The sequence below is a fragment of the Puma concolor genome, chromosome E1 (assembly GCF_028749965.1).
Source record: "Puma concolor isolate L17-30 chromosome E1, mPumCon1.1.hap2, whole genome shotgun sequence".
Lineage (NCBI taxonomy): Eukaryota > Metazoa > Chordata > Mammalia > Carnivora > Felidae > Puma > Puma concolor.
The window spans coordinates 48,746,501-48,764,684 of NC_141680.1; the positions used below are offsets into that span (position 1 = coordinate 48,746,501).

At 40.1% G+C, this 18,184-nt stretch overlaps 1 protein-coding gene across 1 annotated transcript in view; it reads left to right on the forward strand.

The window, feature by feature from the left end:
• The first annotated feature begins 477 nt into the window (after nt 1-477).
• DDX42 (DEAD-box helicase 42) overlaps nt 478-18,184 on the forward strand; it is a 39,838-nt gene continuing 22,131 nt past the window's right edge. Inside the window, exons 1-3 of the mRNA XM_025927676.2 lie at nt 478-653; nt 12,815-13,051; nt 15,554-15,704. Coding sequence (XP_025783461.1) covers nt 12,831-13,051; nt 15,554-15,704 — 372 coding nt within the window. The 5' untranslated portion in view covers nt 478-653; nt 12,815-12,830. The remainder of the gene's footprint in view (nt 654-12,814; nt 13,052-15,553; nt 15,705-18,184) is intronic.

Below are 18,184 nucleotides of genomic sequence, written 5' to 3' on the forward strand. Positions count from 1 at the left end.
GTGGGGCTGCTGGGAAAATTACATAATCCCGGCCCCCTGGCCGGAACCGCCCACGCTGTTCCCAACCCTCTCCACTAGGGTTCAAATTGTCATCACTCTGAGCTGGTGCTCCGGAAGCTAAAGGTGGCCATGCTCTATGGGACCACGTGGCTAGAGGCATGCAGAGAAATGTTGCCTAGGTCGTATTTAAAAAGGACCAGAGTTTAGGGAGTCCACAATTTTATGTATAAGTAGTTTCCGCCCAAGGCCTTTTCTTGAGATTTCTAGGCGGCTATCACTGCTACGCTTTCTTCACCCGTAGGCCCACTTCTCGGGCTACAAGCACTGCCCCCCTCAAAGCATCAGTGTCCGGAGAGTGAAATTCTGCGAGGCGTTCTGGAGCTTTAAGGTCCGGAGCCCGCGGCGCCTTCCGGGAACCGTAGCCCGAGGCTCCGCCTTCCGGCCCGCTCTCTCGGCACTGCGCATGTCAGCTTTGCATTCCCCTCCCCCCGGTCAGCAACGGGCCGAGAAGCGGCGGCGGCGGAGGCGGCGGCGGTGGTGAAGGGGGCGGAGAGGAAGGAGCGCGGCGGACGCGGCCTGGACCGCGCGTCCTCTGGCCTTGGGATTCTCCGCGTCGGCGGTAGTATCAGCTGCCGCTGCAGCCAAAGCAGCAGGTCTGTGCGAGGAGGTTCTGGACTCAGGGTCGCTACCCCTCGGGGCCATTGGAGGCAACTGCGGGGCCTAGCGAGGGCCAGGGAACCGCGGCCTCGCTTAACAAAGAGTCTGCGGAGCTTTGGGGCACCGGAGACCCAGGGGGCCGGGAGGGGTGGGAGTGCGAGGCCGAGGCCTCTAGGGGTCCTCCCCAACCTCGTTGCCCTCCCACGGCTCCCGCTTCTCCCGTAACTCTCATTCTGGCCCAGTTGGCGGCTTTCCGGAGGCGGCGCCCGCCAGTCCTGCTAAGAAAGGGATTTGCAGGGTGCCGGTTTCTGGGCAGGGATAGCCACAAGGAGGGTTCTTACCCAAGTCGGCAGCACTTGGCAGATGCAAGCCTCCAAATCGGGGAGACCCGATAGGCAAAAGTTGCCAAATCGGAAGACAGAAACAGTGATCTTTGTGCAGCCTTGAGTACATCGCTATCGTCGCACAAACTTTTTTGCGGCCTACTTAAGAGCTTATCTGATGCGAGTAAATAATTTATGTGGAGTTGCAAGCATACACACCAATACTATAAGGAGGAACTATCCTACCAGTCGAGTATTTGGGGGAATCCTAGCTTTCCTTATTACCTTAGTGGTGATTCCCCCTTTGCTCCTCAGTTGTTTAGGTGGTCATTTAATTTTCTCTAGTTGTATATTGGGTTTTTTTGGAAATGATATCTTTATGTCCATTCTCCATATGCACGCCCTGGAGCTCCTAAAGGGCAGATATTATGTCTTAATTCACTTGAACTTTCCAGAACCAAGCTCAGTTCTGGCACATAGGAGGTGAACAATATGTGTTTCATACAAAAATTAAATTTTAGACTTTCAGCGGTGGGAGGGGAAAAGTATGTTGTATGTTCCTTTACCTAGAAGGGGAATTATATGGCCTAATCTGCAGTTCATTCAAGGAATATTTTTATTGACATTTGCTGCGTGCCTGTTTTCTAGCACTGTTCTACGTCTGTGATCCTTGCCGTCCTGCGTCTTACTTTATAGTGGGGGGAAGAGAGATAATAAATAAATAAGTAAATTATACTGTATGTTAGAAGATGATTATGGATTTGGGCTTAAAAAGGGGGGGGCTAGAAAGAAGGTTGGGGAGGCATTGCATTTTGAAATAGGGCGGTCAGGGAGATCAGTACAAACAAGCTGATATTTAAGTAGATGAGGGAGTGAGCCCAGTAGTATCTGGGGAAAGGAGGGTTCCAGGCAGAGGCAACAGCAAGTGTAAAGACCTTGAAGAGGACAATGCTGGCCTGTTAGAGGAACAGTTAGAAGACCATTGTGCTTTGGACCACTGTGAGCAAAGGAGTAGTAGGAGAGAAGGTCAGGGAGGATCTGGAGGAGGAGCGCCAGAACAACTAGGAACTTTTAGGCTGTTATGAGGATTTCACTTTATCTCTGCCTGAGTTGGGAATCATCTGAGGCTTTTGAGCAGAGGAGTGGTATGATCTGACTTACATTGTTACAATTTATTGTAATTCACAGAGAAATGAATTTCTTTATATTCTAATTTTATCAAATTCATATGATCATCTTAGTTTCTTTAAGCTAACGGAGAGGGAAAAAAGGCTTCCAGAATATATGTAACCAGAATTTACTCGTATTTGGCTTTAGAAGAATATGAAGAAATTCTTGGGTTTTGTATAGATTCTAATTTAAGCATGTATAGTGCCCAGTGTATAGTGTGTGAGATGTTCTCAGGGCAGATTATTAGAGTGGATGCAAATCGTCACTAGAGGTTTCTCCAATTCCAGAAACAAATGATAAGTAACATGGTTTTATAATCAATTGTTTTGTAGTCCACTGTTGTTAAAAGTCATTTAGATCAGATCTTATTTTTCACCATTGCCCAAAACATGTACCCTAGCCAAATTATCTTCCTTATGTTCCACGCTTATTCTGCCTTTGCTTATTCTTCCTAACCTTGGCTATATCTAGCTTTCCTCCTTAACATGTTTTCTTTCTTCACACTTCTCTAATCAGCTTGCATCTTTCTGTGCCTGGGGTTCTAGCTGTCTTATGAAGCCATCCCCACTTGTCAGCTCTTCGTGATCTCTGACCTCTTGAGTGTCTTGTGGCACTTGTATGGGATCCCTGAGTTGAAAGAGATTAGAGAACTCTGGCTTGATATTCTCCATTTACCAGTGGAGAAATTGACTTCTGGAGAAATAATAATAATAACGATAAACATGATGGCTAATACATATTGTGCACCTACTATGTGCCAAGCTTTCTTGTAAGTGTATTTTCCTGTAGGAACTCAATTTTTCATACCAACCCTGTCAAGTAGGTGATATTCTCACTATGTTATAGGCCCAGAGAAGCCAAATGACTTTTTTGAGGTTCACATCAAGTTAGTGGCAAAGCTAGAGTTTGTGAACATATTCTGGTTGCATAGTCTGTGCTAGTTTACGATGCTGTTAGGATTTTCTACTAAGTCATAGCATTTTATTACCTAGAACCATACCAAGTGAGACTTTATGCTGTCTTTAGTTTTTCTCCTTGGGACTCCTGCATATTGAATAAACATGAATAATGACTACATGCTATGGAAAAGAAAAGAGATAAAAAATGAGTAAGTCAGCTTCTTCACCTATAAAACTTGTAACTTGGAGTTGGTGAGACAAAGAGCACTAATAGTTATGATTAAATATTGGGTGTTTTAAGACTAGAAAAGGAGTTTAAGGAATGAGCTACCACTTCTCTGGGGGAGTTGTATTCATGTCATAGGTTCTAGGAGTTGGTATGTGAGATGGGCTTTGAAGGAGAAGACTTAGGTAGGTATAAGTGAGAGATTTGGTGGGGAAGGAATCCAGGTTAAGGGAAGGGCATTTACCAAAGTGCTTGGTTTTCTGGGAACACTGATGCATGCATGAAAACCCTGGGAGATATGAATGGTGAAGTATATAGTTTGTTGCCACAATGGAGTCTCATTCCAGCTTGATTGACTAACTGTGGAGAGCTACTGAACTGAAGGGAATGACAATGAGAAATGCGGCAGGAAGGTTCGGGGTCAGGATCTGGAAAAACCTGGAAGAGGGTTTTTTCTAAGCATTGGCCCACCGAAAGTCATATGACTTTCCCTAGTTCCACACTATTAACAGACCAAAGGAGGTGAAAATTCATTTTCTCTTTTGCTATGTATCTCTCATTTTTTTTATACTTTAGCACATAGACATTTTTCATAGCTTACGGAATATTTGCTGGTTGTAGATACATTCTCTAGATGTACATCACCAAGAATTTTCCAATAAAACAGACATTCTTAGAATAGTAGAGTTGAGGGGGTGGAGGGTCACTTGTTAATTGTCAACTATCAGTCATCTCAGAGAGGCCTTACCTGATTTCTTTCTCTTGTAATAGCTTACCTCTTCTTGCTTGCTTTTTTCTTGGTTTGGTTTGATAGCACTTTTACTACCTGAAATTATGATTTGGTTTTTCTTTCTCCTGGACTAGACTGAACTCCCCGAGGGCTGGGACTGTGTCTGATTGTGTTACTATATCCAAAGCGCCTAGAAAAGGGTCTGGCAAAATAGGTACTCAGTACATTGTGAATTATTGATCACTCTGATAGTGGTGTAGAGGCTGGATAACAGGGACTTGTTAAGAAATTCTTGCTGTAGTGGAGATGGAAATGGTAAGGAGAGGTATCCCTCATAGCATCGACACATAACAAAGTAGTTAGTGGTCAGTATAAAATAAAGTTATTACTAAGACCAGACTTAGGTTCTCTTTAAAGCAGCTGCTCACTAAACTTTGTTTATGCTTCTATTACAGAGCTAATTATTTTTAAATTTGAAATTTTATTTTTAGATGTTTATTTATTTAGAGAGAGAAAGAACATGGGGCGGGGGGGGGGCATGAGTATGTGAGAGCAGGGGAGGGGCAGAAAGAGGGAGAGAGAGAATCCCAAGCAGCCTCCACCCTGTCAGCACAGATGGAGGCAGGGCTCCATCTCATCAACTGAGAGATCTGGGACCTGAGCGGAAATCAAGAGTCGGACGCTTAACCTACTGAGCCACCCAGGTGCCCCTCAAATTAGAAATTTTATTAAAAAAAAAATTTTTTTTAACGTTTATTTATTTTTGAGACAGAGAGAGAGACAGAGCATGAATGGGGGAGGGTCAGAGAGAGAGGGAGACACAGAATCTGAAACAGGCTCCAGGCTCTGAGCGGTCAGCACAGAGCCCGACGCGGGGCTCGAACTCACGGACCGCGAGATCATGACCTGAGCCAAAGTCGGCTGCTTAACCGACTGAGCCACCCAGGCGCCCCATCAAATTAGAAATTTTAAAAAGCAGGGTTTTTTTTTTAAGAAAAAGATGTAATCAAATTTTCACAAATATGTTTGCATTTCAGAGTAGAGACTGAGGTCTAGACAGCATTATTCCTTATAAACTAATAAAATAGCAACCTAAAAACACTTGTGCAAATGGAATTCTAATCCTTTAATTTTCATGATTTTTTTGTTTTTATAATACGCATAGAAAAATCTTAACCCATTTTGAGCGTATAGTTCAGTGGCGTTGATTACATCCACATTGTTGTGCTGCCATCACCACCATAGTGTTCACAGAACTCTTTTTATCTTGTAAGACTGAGACTGTATACCCATTAAACAATAACTCCCCATTCCTCTGCACTCCTGGGCTTTGGCAACCAATTCTACTTTATTATTTTTTTTAATTTATTATCTTAATTATATATTTAATTATTTTAATTATTTTTTAATTTTTTAAATTTATTATTTATAAATTTTAATTATTGGTTTGTTTATTTGACAGCACAAGTGTGGGAGGGGTAGAGAAAGAGGGAGAGAGAGAACCCCAAGCAGCCTTCATGCTGTTAGCATAGAGCCTGATGCGGGACTCAATCTCACAAACCATGAAATCATGACCCGAGCTGAAATCGAGAGTTGGATGCTTAACAGACTGAGCACCCAGGTGCCCCAACCTGTTCTATTTTCTGTCTCTGAGTTTGACTATATTCTGCCTAATACAAGTGGAATCATACACTGTTTGTCCTTTTTGACTGGCTTATTTCCTTAACGTGATGTCCTCAAGTTTCATTCATGTTGTTGTAGCACGTGTCAGAATTTCCTTCGTTTTTAAGGCTGAATAATGTTGATATTATGTACGTGTTTACATAGTGTGTGTGTGTGTATATGTATATGTGTGTGTGTGTGTGTATACATATCCCATTTAGTTTACTCATCTATCAATGGACACTTAGGTTCCTGCCATCTTTTGACTGTTGTGAATTGTACTGCTAAGATCATGGTTCAGAGGGCACCTCAGTGGCTCAGTAGGTTAAGCATCTGACTTGATTTCAGCCCAGGTCATGACCTCACAGTCATGAGATTGAGCCCCACGTCGGGTCTGTGCTGGGTGTGGAGCTTGCTTGAGATTCTCTCTCCCTCTCCTTCTGCCCCTACCCCCCTTGCACTCTCCCATGCTCATTCTCTCTGTCTCTGTCAAAAAAAAAAAAAAAAAAAAAAAAAAAAAATCATAGGTCAGATGTCTGTTCCTGCTTTCAGTTCTTTTGGGGATATTCCACCCAGAAGTGGAATTGCTGGATTATATGGTAGTTCTAGGATTTGTTTTTTGAAGAACCACCATAATGTTTTCCACAGTGGCTGAACCATTTTATGTTACCACCAGCACTAGACAGGGTTCCAGTTTCTCCATATCCTTGCCAACACTTGTTATTTTCTGTTGTGTTGTTTGTTTTTGTTTTGTTTTTTAGTAGTCATCCTAAAGAGTATGAGGGGATGTGGTTTTCTTTTTTTTTAAACGTTTATTTATTTTTGAGACAGAGAGCATGAACAGGGGAGGGGCAGAGAGAGAGGGAGACACAGAATCCGAAACAGGCTCCAGGCTCTGAGCTGTCAGCACAGAGCCCAACGCGGGGCTTGAACTCACGGCCCGGCCCGTGAGATCACGACCTGAGCCGAAGTCGGACACTTAACCGACCAAGCCACCCAGGCGCCCCGGGGATGTGGTTTTCATTTACATTTCCCTTCACTTGGGATGAGCATCTTTTCATATGCTTATTGACCATTTATATATCTTCTTTGGCGAAATGTCTATTCAAGTACTTTGCCTATGTTTAACTTGGGTTATTTGGGATTTTTTGGTGGTTTGTTGTTTTTAAGGAAGTCTGAACTTTAACTGGGTGTGGAAGCCATGTGGTGATTTTACAGGGACTGAAGCTTGCAGGTGTTTTCATCTTGTCAATGTGAGAAGTGTTTAGGGAGGCAGAGGTGAAGTTTCAGAGCTGTTTGATAGGAGTTTGCCAGCTTGGTAGGAAGGATGTACCAGGCATATTATTATGTTATTATTATCTGAGAGGAGGCTTAGAAGCATGTGTATGTGTGCGTGTATGTTAAGACCAAATAAAGGGAGCTTTGAGAAGACCCACAAATAGCAGGACTATAGTTAATTTTAAAATCTCACTATGTTTATTTCTTTCTTAACTCTCCACTAGATGTCTCTTCTCCAAACAATATTTGCTTAGAGAATGGAAATTAGTTTTAAAACAGAAGAGGGTTCATCTTTTTCTTTTTTTTAAACATGCAACCAAATAGAGATTAGGTTAGCTGTCTTTTGCTTGTTGTATCAGTTATCCCTCAAACCTCTGATTGTCAAGGATCTGTAGTCATATACCTAGGTAGTAAAGCCTACATAGTTGAACAGGAAGAATTATTGTCAACACTAAGGAATTAATGGTACATTGAGGATGATTGGCTTAGATTTAATCAGGAAGGTTGGATGGCAGGGTTTGTAATAATGGAAGATGATGGTTTTCACAAATACTGGGGTGAATTTTGAAGAGCCTGAATGTATATTTATTTATCCAACAAAAAACAATGTTTTTAATGTTTATTTTGTTTTTGAGAGAGAGAGAGAGAGGGCAGGGAAGGGGCAGAGAGAGGAGGGAAAAAGAATCTGAAATAGGTTCCAGGCTCTGAGTTGTGAGCAAAGAGCCCAATCCAGGATCTACCACCAGATCACGACATGAACTGAAGTTGGACACTTAACTGACTGAGCCACCCAGGCTCCCCTTCAAACATATTTCCATTAAAAAAAAACAAACATATTTCCATTGAAAATGGAACATTGGACATTTCTTTCTGCCTGTAAAATTTCTCTCCTCTTCCATGCCACTATTCTCTACTGTGCCCCCTTCCTCCTTTCCTTCTCAGGTTGCCACATGAGTTTCTTTTCCCCTGCCCATTCCTAACTGTTGATCAACCCTAACATTTGTCTTGTCCCTTTTCTCACTCTCTGTGCCCTCTCTCTGCTAGCTTATCTATACCAGTAACCTCAAATGCACGTGTCTTGTATCACATCTGTACTCCATCACAGACCCTTTTTGAAGTTATAGACCCTTTTTGAAGTTATAGAAAGATGAAGTTAGCATCTTTCCTTAGCTCTCCCATCTCCTGTTCTGCCTGCTTCTCCAAGCATGGCTTTTCTAGGCTTCTATCTCTGTAAATGGCCCCACCATTCCCCCAATCTGTAAAAGCCAGACACTTCCAAACTTATTCTAGACCTTTCCTTGCTCCTTAGCTTCCACATCCACTTGTCACTCACCCGCCCCTATTGAACTTTCTCATAGACACTTAATAACTCAGATCCACCCCCTCCTTCTCCTTCCTTGTAGCCACTTCCTTAGTTCAGTACCATGTTACTTTACATCTGTATTTTTATGATAACCTCTTAGCCACTTTCCTTGCCTCCTACTTTTCATATTGTCTACCATTTAATCTTTCTTCAACACTGATCTGAAACATGTCCCCTGTTTGCTTAAAAGTAATTATTTCTTATAGCTGGTAAAGTACAGTTTTGTATATTTTTAGCATAGCAACATCTGGCCCTGTCTGTCTTTCTGAATATGTGACCTACAACTTCCCTAGAAGTCTCACTGAACTCTAGCTGCACGGCACTATTTCCAGTTCTCCGTGGTACTACATACAGTTTCCTCAATCTAAAATGCCTTCCTTTCTTAAGAAACTAAAAACAGGGGTGCCTCGATGTCTCAGTTGGTTAAGCATCTGACTTGGCTTCAACTCAGGTCATCAACTCCAGGTTTATGAGATTGAGCTCCACATCAGGTTCCTTGCTGACACCACGGAGCCTGCTTGGGGTTCTTTCTCCCTCTCCCTCTCTCTTTGCCCCTCCCCCGAGTGCTCTCACTCTCTCTCTCAAAATAAACTTTAAAAAAAAAAAGGGGAGGGGGGAACCAAAAATAGAACCACTCTATAAGCCAAGAATTGCATTATTATAGGTATTTACCCAAAGGTTACCAAAATACAGATTCGAAGGGGTACATGCACCTCAATGCTTATATAGCAGCATTATCAACAATAGCCAAACTATGGAGAGAGCCCAAATGTCCATCAACTGATGAATGGATAAAGAAGATGTGGTGTGTGTACATACAATGGAATATTACTCAGCCGTGAAACAGAATGAATTCTTGCCATTCGTAATGACATGGATGGAGCTAGAATGTACTATGCCAAGTGAAATAATTCAGAGGACGATAAATACCATATGATTTCACTCGTGTGAATTTAAGAAACAAAACAGATGAACGTTTGTTGGGGGCGAGGAGAAGAGAGGGAAACAAACCACAAGAGACTCTTAATGATAAAAAACAAATTCTGGGTTGACGGAGGGATATGGGCTAGATGGGTGATGGGTACTAAGGCGGGGGCCTGTTGTGATAAGCACTGGGTGTTGTGTGTAACTGATGAACCACTGAATTCTCCTGAAACCAATATTGCACTATATGTGTTCCAACTAAAATTAAAAAAAAAAAAAAGCCCTCCTCTCACCCTTCTACCCTGGTCTAATGCCTCTTCAGATTTTAAAACTGAACACCAGCATCATCTCCAGAAAAGCTGAGTCTTCTCCATTCATCCTGGGTTTAATACCTTCTTCCTGGGCCACGAGTGAATGCACTTTGTGCAGTACCTGTGCTACAGCACATCATGTTGGTTTATTAGCAACCACACCATGAACCCCTTGAAAATGGGACTGTATTTTTCATATGTAAATGCCCAGAACTTGGGGGCATCTGGGTGACTTGGTTGAGTGTCCGACTTGATTTTGGATCAGGTCATGATCTCCTGGTTCGTGAAATGGAGCCCCACGTCATGCTCTGTACTGACAGTGCGGAGTCTGCTTGGGGTTCTCTCTCTCTGTCTCTCTCTCTCTGTTCCTCCCTCATGTGTACTCTCTCTCAAAATAAATAGACTTAAATAAATAAAATAAATCCCCAGCACCTGGTACACTGCCTGACATTTCTCAGCAAGCTTTCAGTAAACCATTGAAAATTTCCCTGCTAGGAGATTGTTCATGTGATTCTTTTTTTTTTTTTTTTAATGTTTATTTTTGAGAGAGAGAGAGACAGAGTGCAAGTTGGGGAGGGGCAGAGAAAGAGGGAGACACGGATTCTGAAGTAGGATCCACACTCTGAGCTGTCAGCACAAAGCCCGATGCAGGTGCTCAAACTTGTGAACCATGAGATCATGCTCTGAGCTGAAAGTCAGATGCTTAAACAACTGAGCCACCCTGGTGCCCCCATGTGATTCCTAAAATCTACCCAAACCTACAGAATGTTTTTTTTCATCCTTCCTTTGCTTACATTCTGATTTCTGTTGTTTATTTATTAGCCCATTGCAATATTTTATATACATTAGGAAAAATGAGGTTAAAATTCAGATCCATCATTTTTGTTGTTTGGGAATAGCTCTTGTAAAGCCAGGTTCACAGATTGGTTAAACAACATTATCAGATACTAAAATTTTCTTGCTTATAAATATTGTAACTAAATTTCATCCATCTGATTAGAATTATGTTGATTCTCCCTAAGGGATTCAAGAAGAAAGCAGTAGATGGTCTTAATTAAATTCAAGCGAACTAGTACTTATTAAGTACTTATTTTAGCCATGTGTAACTGTAATAAAAGGTCCAAAATTATTTTTTTAATGTTTTTTTTTTTTAAATTTTTTAACGTGTATTCATTATCGATAGACACAGGATGTGAGCAGGGGAGGGGTAGAGAGAGAGGGAGACACAGAATCTGAAGCAGGCTCCAGGCTCCGAGCGGTCAGCACAGAGCCTGACGCAGGGCTCGAACCCACAAACCGTGAGATCATGACCTGAGCCGAAGTTGGTTGCCCAACCGATAGAGCCACTCAGGCACCCCTAATGTTTATTTTTTAAGGACAGAGAGAGTGTCAGCAGGGGAGGAGCAGAAGAGATGAGACATAGAATCCAAAGCAGGCTCCAGATTCTGAGCTGTCAGCATAGAGCCCGATTCTGGGCTCGAAGTCACAGATTGTAAGATCGTGACCTGAGCTGAAGTCAGACACTTAACTGATTAACTGACTGAGCCAACCAGGCACCCCAAAAGGTCTAAAATTATTAAAGACAGTCCCCCCCCCCCAAAAAAAAAAGGAAATTCCTTATTTGAAACTAAGGGTGGAGATTGACACAGCATAAATCAGATTTAATACTCAGTAGACTGGACTACGTGCTGTATAATAACAGTTCAAACAAAACTTACAAGGTGTATATGGGGAGGGGCATAGAACCAGAAAAGTAGAGCATATTGTTAATGGTCTTTTCAACAATGTCATCATAAAAAGCAGCTTTAGGAACTTTTTTCCACATTGGCTTCAGAGTCCATTATAAACATTTTAATTTTTCCTGTTAATAGTAAACCTTAATACAAAGAAATAAGTAAAAATGGAATAACTGCTATTAAAATTTTGAGAAACAGCCCTCCAGCTATCTGTATATGTAACACATGCTTTTATATTGAGTTACATTGAACCATACCACCCACCTTGTTTCATGCTCTTATTTTACTCAGTGTGTATCAGGTACTTTTCCATAAATGTAAGTAGTAATTAAAATTTTAAAAAGTTAAAGTACATATTCCCTTTGGCTAAGCAATTGCATTTTGAAAATTGATCCTGAAGAAATAATTATAGGTATGCACAAAGGTAAGTGATAGTTTTCACAACATCATAAAACAGTAGTGGAGAGATGTATTGACATTTAAAGATTTTCATAGTGTATCTTTAGGTGAAGAAATTGGTAACTAAAACAATATAGTATGGTTTGTTTTTAAATTGTGTGTTTGTGTGTGTACACATAGTACAGAAAAAATAGCAAAGATATTAAAATTATGTATCTAGGAGAGGAAATTTCAAGTAGTTTAAATTTTTGTTCCTTTTTGCTTTGTGGGTTTTCTGCTTTTCTATAAAACTTAGGTAGCTTCTGTTGTTAAAAAAAGTTTTTTGGAGCCAAGACTAATAAGATAATATAGCATTTTTTTAAATACAGTATTGTTTTTAAACTGATTTGATTGATGCTCAGGAAATTTCGTTGTAATCCTTAACCATTGGCTAACTAGTACTTCAAGCAACAGATCAGTGAATCATGGTTTCTTCCTAGCTAGTGTTCTAGTGGGCATTGCTCAATTAATGTGTGGTTCATAAGTATCCTTCAGAGACAATTACATAGATACTATCTACAAATAACTAAATTAATCTTTTTAAGTTTCAATTCTTTCATTCTTCTTGGTATCATTACTGGAGAACAATCTTTGATTTTGTTACAACAAGCATTACATTATATTGTAATTATAGGTTGTTTTAGTCTCTTTTGGGGGGTGAGGATCATCTGTTTCCTGGTAGACAATAATATAAACTCCTGGGAATAAATATTAAGAGATTAAAGTCTTTTTCTGTTGGTACTTTTTGTTGCCAAACACAAGTACCTATCAGATCCCCAAAATATTTGTTACCCTGTGAGTATTTTTGGCAGCTTAAAGATGTTAAATTAGTGGTCAAATCATTTTGAAGAGGATGATATTAAATCTTGCATTCCTGTTTGGATTGTGATTCCAAAAAATGAACAACAGTTTTTTCAGTGTTTTAGAAAATATGACAGTTTGTTGAGGTTAGCATATTGCATAGCTGAAGTACAAAGTTAGAGTTTTCATCGAGAGGCAGAAGTTTAAAGATGTAGGTAGAAGTTGGAAGGGACATAAAACTCCGTGAGCTATTGATAAAAGTTGAATTTATTATTAATGTATCTTGTTCCTAACAGATAAGTCATTGACACCATGAATTGGAATAAAGGTGGTCCAGGCACCAAGAGGGGATTTGGCTTTGGAGGTTTTGCCATCAGTGCTGGAAAGAAGGAGGAACCCAAACTCCCACAACAGTCCCACAGTGCCTTTGGGGCAACCAGCTCTTCTTCCGGATTTGGAAAGTCAGCTCCACCACAGCTCCCTTCTTTCTACAAAATTGGATCTAAACGGGCCAACTTTGATGAAGAAAATGCGTAAGTGGTAATCCTGGTAATTGAGCAAAGGTTGGGCTTTGAGATACTCATTCCATCAACAGAAAGTGAGATGAAGAAACCCTTTGTTTCCCAGATAATAATAAGACCTCTTCAATTGCTTTTCCCACTGAATTGTGTTGTTCCTAATAAGTTAAATTGTTGAGTTTACTCATTTGTAAGGAACCTAATGCTTATGTGCTTGCTTATATCTTTCCTTGCTCCAAAAAAGATTTGAGGCCATTGAAACCTAAATATGACTGAAGAGTTTTAAATAATTCGTGTGGTTTTTGATGACCTTTACTGAAGTCTTTTATTGACCCCATATAAGTTTTTGTCACAGGCAGTTGTCACAGCTGGTAGAGAGACACATTTGGTCTCAACTCCCAAGTCTGAAAACTGTCAGGTTGCAACATCTTATGGTGGGAGAAAAATCTATTCAGATTTTTGCCAGCAGTTCACAGGAAACATATTTAACAAGTATCTTTTTAAACTTGGTAAAGTGGTTGTTAATAAAAGCTGGGGTTTAAAGGTTTGAACTCTTAATTCCTATAGATTATAAATTTTTTACTGACTCGAAGAAATCTCTCACTGCTATTATTTCCAACCTGGTTGTGACATGCTTGAGATTTTTCCTTTTTTAATTAAGAACTCAAGATGGGAATTTTTCAAGTACACAGCAGTGTCTTTAAAAACTGGTTTGTTGTCTTCAGCCAGGTCACGATCTCGCGGTCCGGGAGTTCGAGCCCCGCGTCAGGCTCTGGGCTGATGGCTCAGAGCCTGGAGCCTCTTTCCGATTCTGTGTCTCCCTCTCTCTCTGCCCCTCCCCTGTTCATGCTCTGTCTCTCTCTGTCCCAAAAAAAATAAATAAAAACGTTGAAAAAAAAAAAAAAAAAAAAAAAAAAAACTGGTTTGTTGGGGCGCCTGGGTGGCGCAGTCGGTTAAGCGTCCGACTTCAGCCAGGTCACGATCTCGCGGTCTGTGAGTTCGAGCCCCGCGTCGGGCTCTGGGCTGATGGCCTGTTTCCGAGCCTGTTCCGGAGCCTGTTTCCGATTCTGTGTCTCCCTCTCTCTCTGCCCCTCCCCCGTTCATGCTCTGTCTCTCTCTGTCCCAAAAATAAGTAAAAAACGTTGAAAAAAAAAAAAAAACTGGTTTGTTGCGGGGCGCCTGGGTGGCTCAGTCGGTTAAGCGTCCGACTTCAGCCCAGGTCATGATCTCACAATCTGTGAGTTCGAGCCCCGCGTCAGGCTCTGTGCTGTCAGTTCAGAACCTGGAGCCTTCTTCGGATTCTGTGTCTCCCTCTCTCTCTGCCCCTCCCCCACTCACACTCTGTCTCAAAATATGAATAAACGTTAAAAAAAAAAAAAGTAAAACAAAACTGGTATGTGGCAGGAATACAGAAGTAGATGTTTAAGACTTAGAAAAGTCAAGGATCATTATTCTAAAGAGCATTTTACCAGTTCAAGGATACCTTTTCATTAGTTAAATGAAACCTATATAAATGAATATGCGTGTGTGTGTATAGCACATAACAGTTGTTAGAGCTTTTAAGATAATTCCTGCAAAAACCTGAAATGCTTTAAAATTTTAAACTGCAATGGTTATTTATTTAATATTTGGTTGTATTACTATTTAATTTTGAGGTTAAATGTAAACATTGTTTTTGTTGTGTTTTAGTTTATAAAGAGCTATAGAGAAGGATACTTTTCCAGACCTTGAAGTTGTTTTTCTGAATACTTAAGTATGGGGAATGATTTTAGATTAAGCATTTATTTATTTATTTTAAAGATTATTTATTTATTTTGAGGGAGAGAGTACACGTATGCGTGCTTGAGTAGGGGAAGGGCAGGAAAAGGGAGAATCTCAACCAGGCTCCGTGTTGTCAGCACAGAGCCCACATGGGACTTAAACTCACAAAACAGTGAGGTCATGACCTGAGCCAGAATCAGGAGTCCAACACTCAACCGACTGAGCCACCCAGGTGTCCCTGAGCATATATTTTTAACTGTAAGTGTTCTGTCCTCAGAAAGTAGCCCAACATTTCTGAAGTCCCTACCTAGCCTTGTGAATATATTGCTAAAATGTTTTTGAAGGATTATATTTAAAAAAAACACTAGATTTTTAATATTTCATACAAAAGTAACTTTTTCCATAGCACAAACTCTAATATTTGATATATCTATTCACCAATGATATACTAAATTTGTACTGAAAACTCATCCCTTTTAACAGAACTAGAATGTGATTTGAATAGACGCTAGAAATGGGAGAATTTGTTGTGACTGTTTTTCCCCCCCTTTTTTTTTGTCAGTATTAGAATTTTGTGTATATTAAACAATAATAATTAGGTTGTTTGCTAAAGCCTGGAGATCTCTAATTTAACATGTAGAGTTCAGATCTTTTAATAGTAACCTACATATACCATAGTAAAAATTTCTGTTGAACAAAGGATCCACAACCCCAAAGTAAACACTCCCTTTATTAATTGTGCATTTTAATTTTCAGATATTTTGAAGATGAGGAAGAAGACTCTAGCAATGTTGATTTGCCTTATATTCCTGCTGAAAACTCACCTACCCGCCAGCAGTTCCATTCCAAGCCACCAGATTCTGACAGCGATGATGATCCCTTGGAGGCATTCATGGCTGAAGTGGAGGCAAGTATCGAGGCTGTTTTGTTAGAAGTTGCAGCAGTTAGAAAGATACCAAATTAACCTAGTTATTCAGTCATTCAGAATTTGCTTTCTGAGCCTTTTTGGGGAGGATTTTGCTCTCCTACTCTATAGTTTCTTAAACATACATCCACATGCCCTGTAGCATTTTCAGAGATGATCAATGCCTAAAAATTTGAACTGTGACCCTTGAACAAGGGTAGCTCAAGATTTGTATGTGTGTAAGTTTTAATATTTCTTTGTATATTCTTAAATGGAATGAACATTATTTCATTCAGTGTCAATTTATGTAAGGCAGTTAAACTTCTAAGGAACTTGCTAAAATTATGAATTCTGTATTCTGTACTTTTTTTTTATTAAAAAAAAAATTTTTTTTTTAACATTTATTTATTTTTGAGACAGAGAGAGACAGAGCATGAATGGGGGAGGGTCAGAGAGAGGGAGACACAGAATCTGAAGCAGGCTTCAAGCTCTGAGCTGTCAGCACAGAGCTGGATGCGGGGCTCGAACTCACAAACCGTGAGATTATGACCTGAGCCGAAGTCGACCGCTTAACCGACTGAGCCACCCAGGCGCCCCTGTGTATTCTGTACTTTTAATGTTTATTTTTTAATATCAGCATCTATGACCTCCCTGTAGAAATTGAAATTTGTAACCACTTCCTTCTTAAAACTCTTCTCACTAGGCTTTAGTGATTTTGCATTTTGTCCTTTTTCTCCATTTCTCTGACTTTTGTATTTATTTACTTTTTATTATGAAAAATTTCAAACGCATGTAAGTAGAATAATGAGCTCCCACGTACCCTTCACCCTGCTTTATCAGTAAGCAACTTTTGGCCCATCTTGTGTTATCTAGCCCTCTCTTTTAGATTATTTTAAAGTAAATCTCAGACGTACCATTTCATCCATTTGTAGTTCTGCACCTCTATAACACTTAAAAAACATAACTACCATATCATACCAAGAAAAATCATTACATATCTCTCTGTTGTCTGTTACTGTTATTAAGATCCTCTTCCAGTTTCTCAGATATGATTATTGTTACAGTTCTCTATGTCGATTTGCTATTTTCATTCTTTATACATTCCTAGTGACCTCATCCACTTCTAAAACTTCTGTGTGAATAATTCATGCCTTTAGTTCCACAGTCTCTCTTTGGTTTCAGCTCTGTTTTTCTAAAACATATTGGCCATTTTTACATGGATGGTGTCCCCCTGGTGTCTTTTTCTTCCTCAACCAGATCTTTGTCTTATATATTCCTCTTAATGCCAGATAATCAAACATGTTCATGACTTCATTTAATACTCAAAATAACAATAGGGATTGGCAGAAAAGAATACATAGAAATGTAATTTTTTAACTAAGAAGATTATGAATTGAACCCTTTGGTAATTCAGAGCCCTTGTCCTAAATCCCATTGGTGCTTTGTGGTAGAGCTGGGACCATATTTTTTCTTGCTTAGTAGTCCTGAGAACCTAGCTCTTTCCAGTAAATCATGCTACCTTTCCCCTCCTTTGGCAAGTTCTGTTCATCTTTGTAGTATTTTTTGTGTCTGTTCCTTTCTGCTTCCACTACAGTCAGTGTGCTTTACACTTTCATTACCTCTTGCCTGATCTAAATTTTCTCCCTGTTTTAGGCTTTCTGTTCTCCCATTTATGTGGTATACAAAAACAGAGTAATTAGACTAAAGCATGTTGCTTATGGTGTTATTCCTCTTAAAAACTGTCACTTCATTGCTTATGAAATAAAGTCCTTCCAGGTTTCTCAGTTACTTGTAACCTAAGTTTTAAGCCAGATCTCCTCTCTAAGAAAAGAGGGAAGAGAGTATCCAATATAGATATTTTTGTTTGGCCTAGATACTGCTTTTTAAACATGTGGGCCAGAATTTTTAAGATCAGGAGATTTTGTCTAAAAGTGCAGACTCTTGAAAAGTGGACACTGGCAGTATTAAGCCTGCATTTTGCATGGCAAAAATAGGCTTGTGCTGAGCAAATGGTTGCCTCCTTTAGATAGGGCTCACTTTTTCTGGTTCACCTTAGTTCTATCAGTCTGTTTTATCTTCCTGACTTTGAGGCTGCCACTTAGAACTGTTTATCATCACACTCGTGTTGTAGTTTTCTTACGGTGGAGAAATATTTTTCTGAGCTTAGGTCTCTTGTCAAATATCAGAAAATAAAAGACTCAGGGCCATGTGATTGATACAGGAAAAATTAGAGCTTGCTTCTTTAGAATATTCCTGCTTGTTAAAATGCAAACAAAGCATGTCTATACCTAAAGAAAAAGAAACTTTTCTTATCCTGGTTTATTTCCTACCGATTGTCAGATTGGTACCCATTACTCAGTTTCCCAACTTTGATTTAGAATAACCCCAATTACTTGCCTCTTAAAGAATATGCACTTTATAAGTAGCTAAGCCGGAATCAGTTCCAAATCTCATATTCTTTTCTGCTGTGTCATTCTGTATCT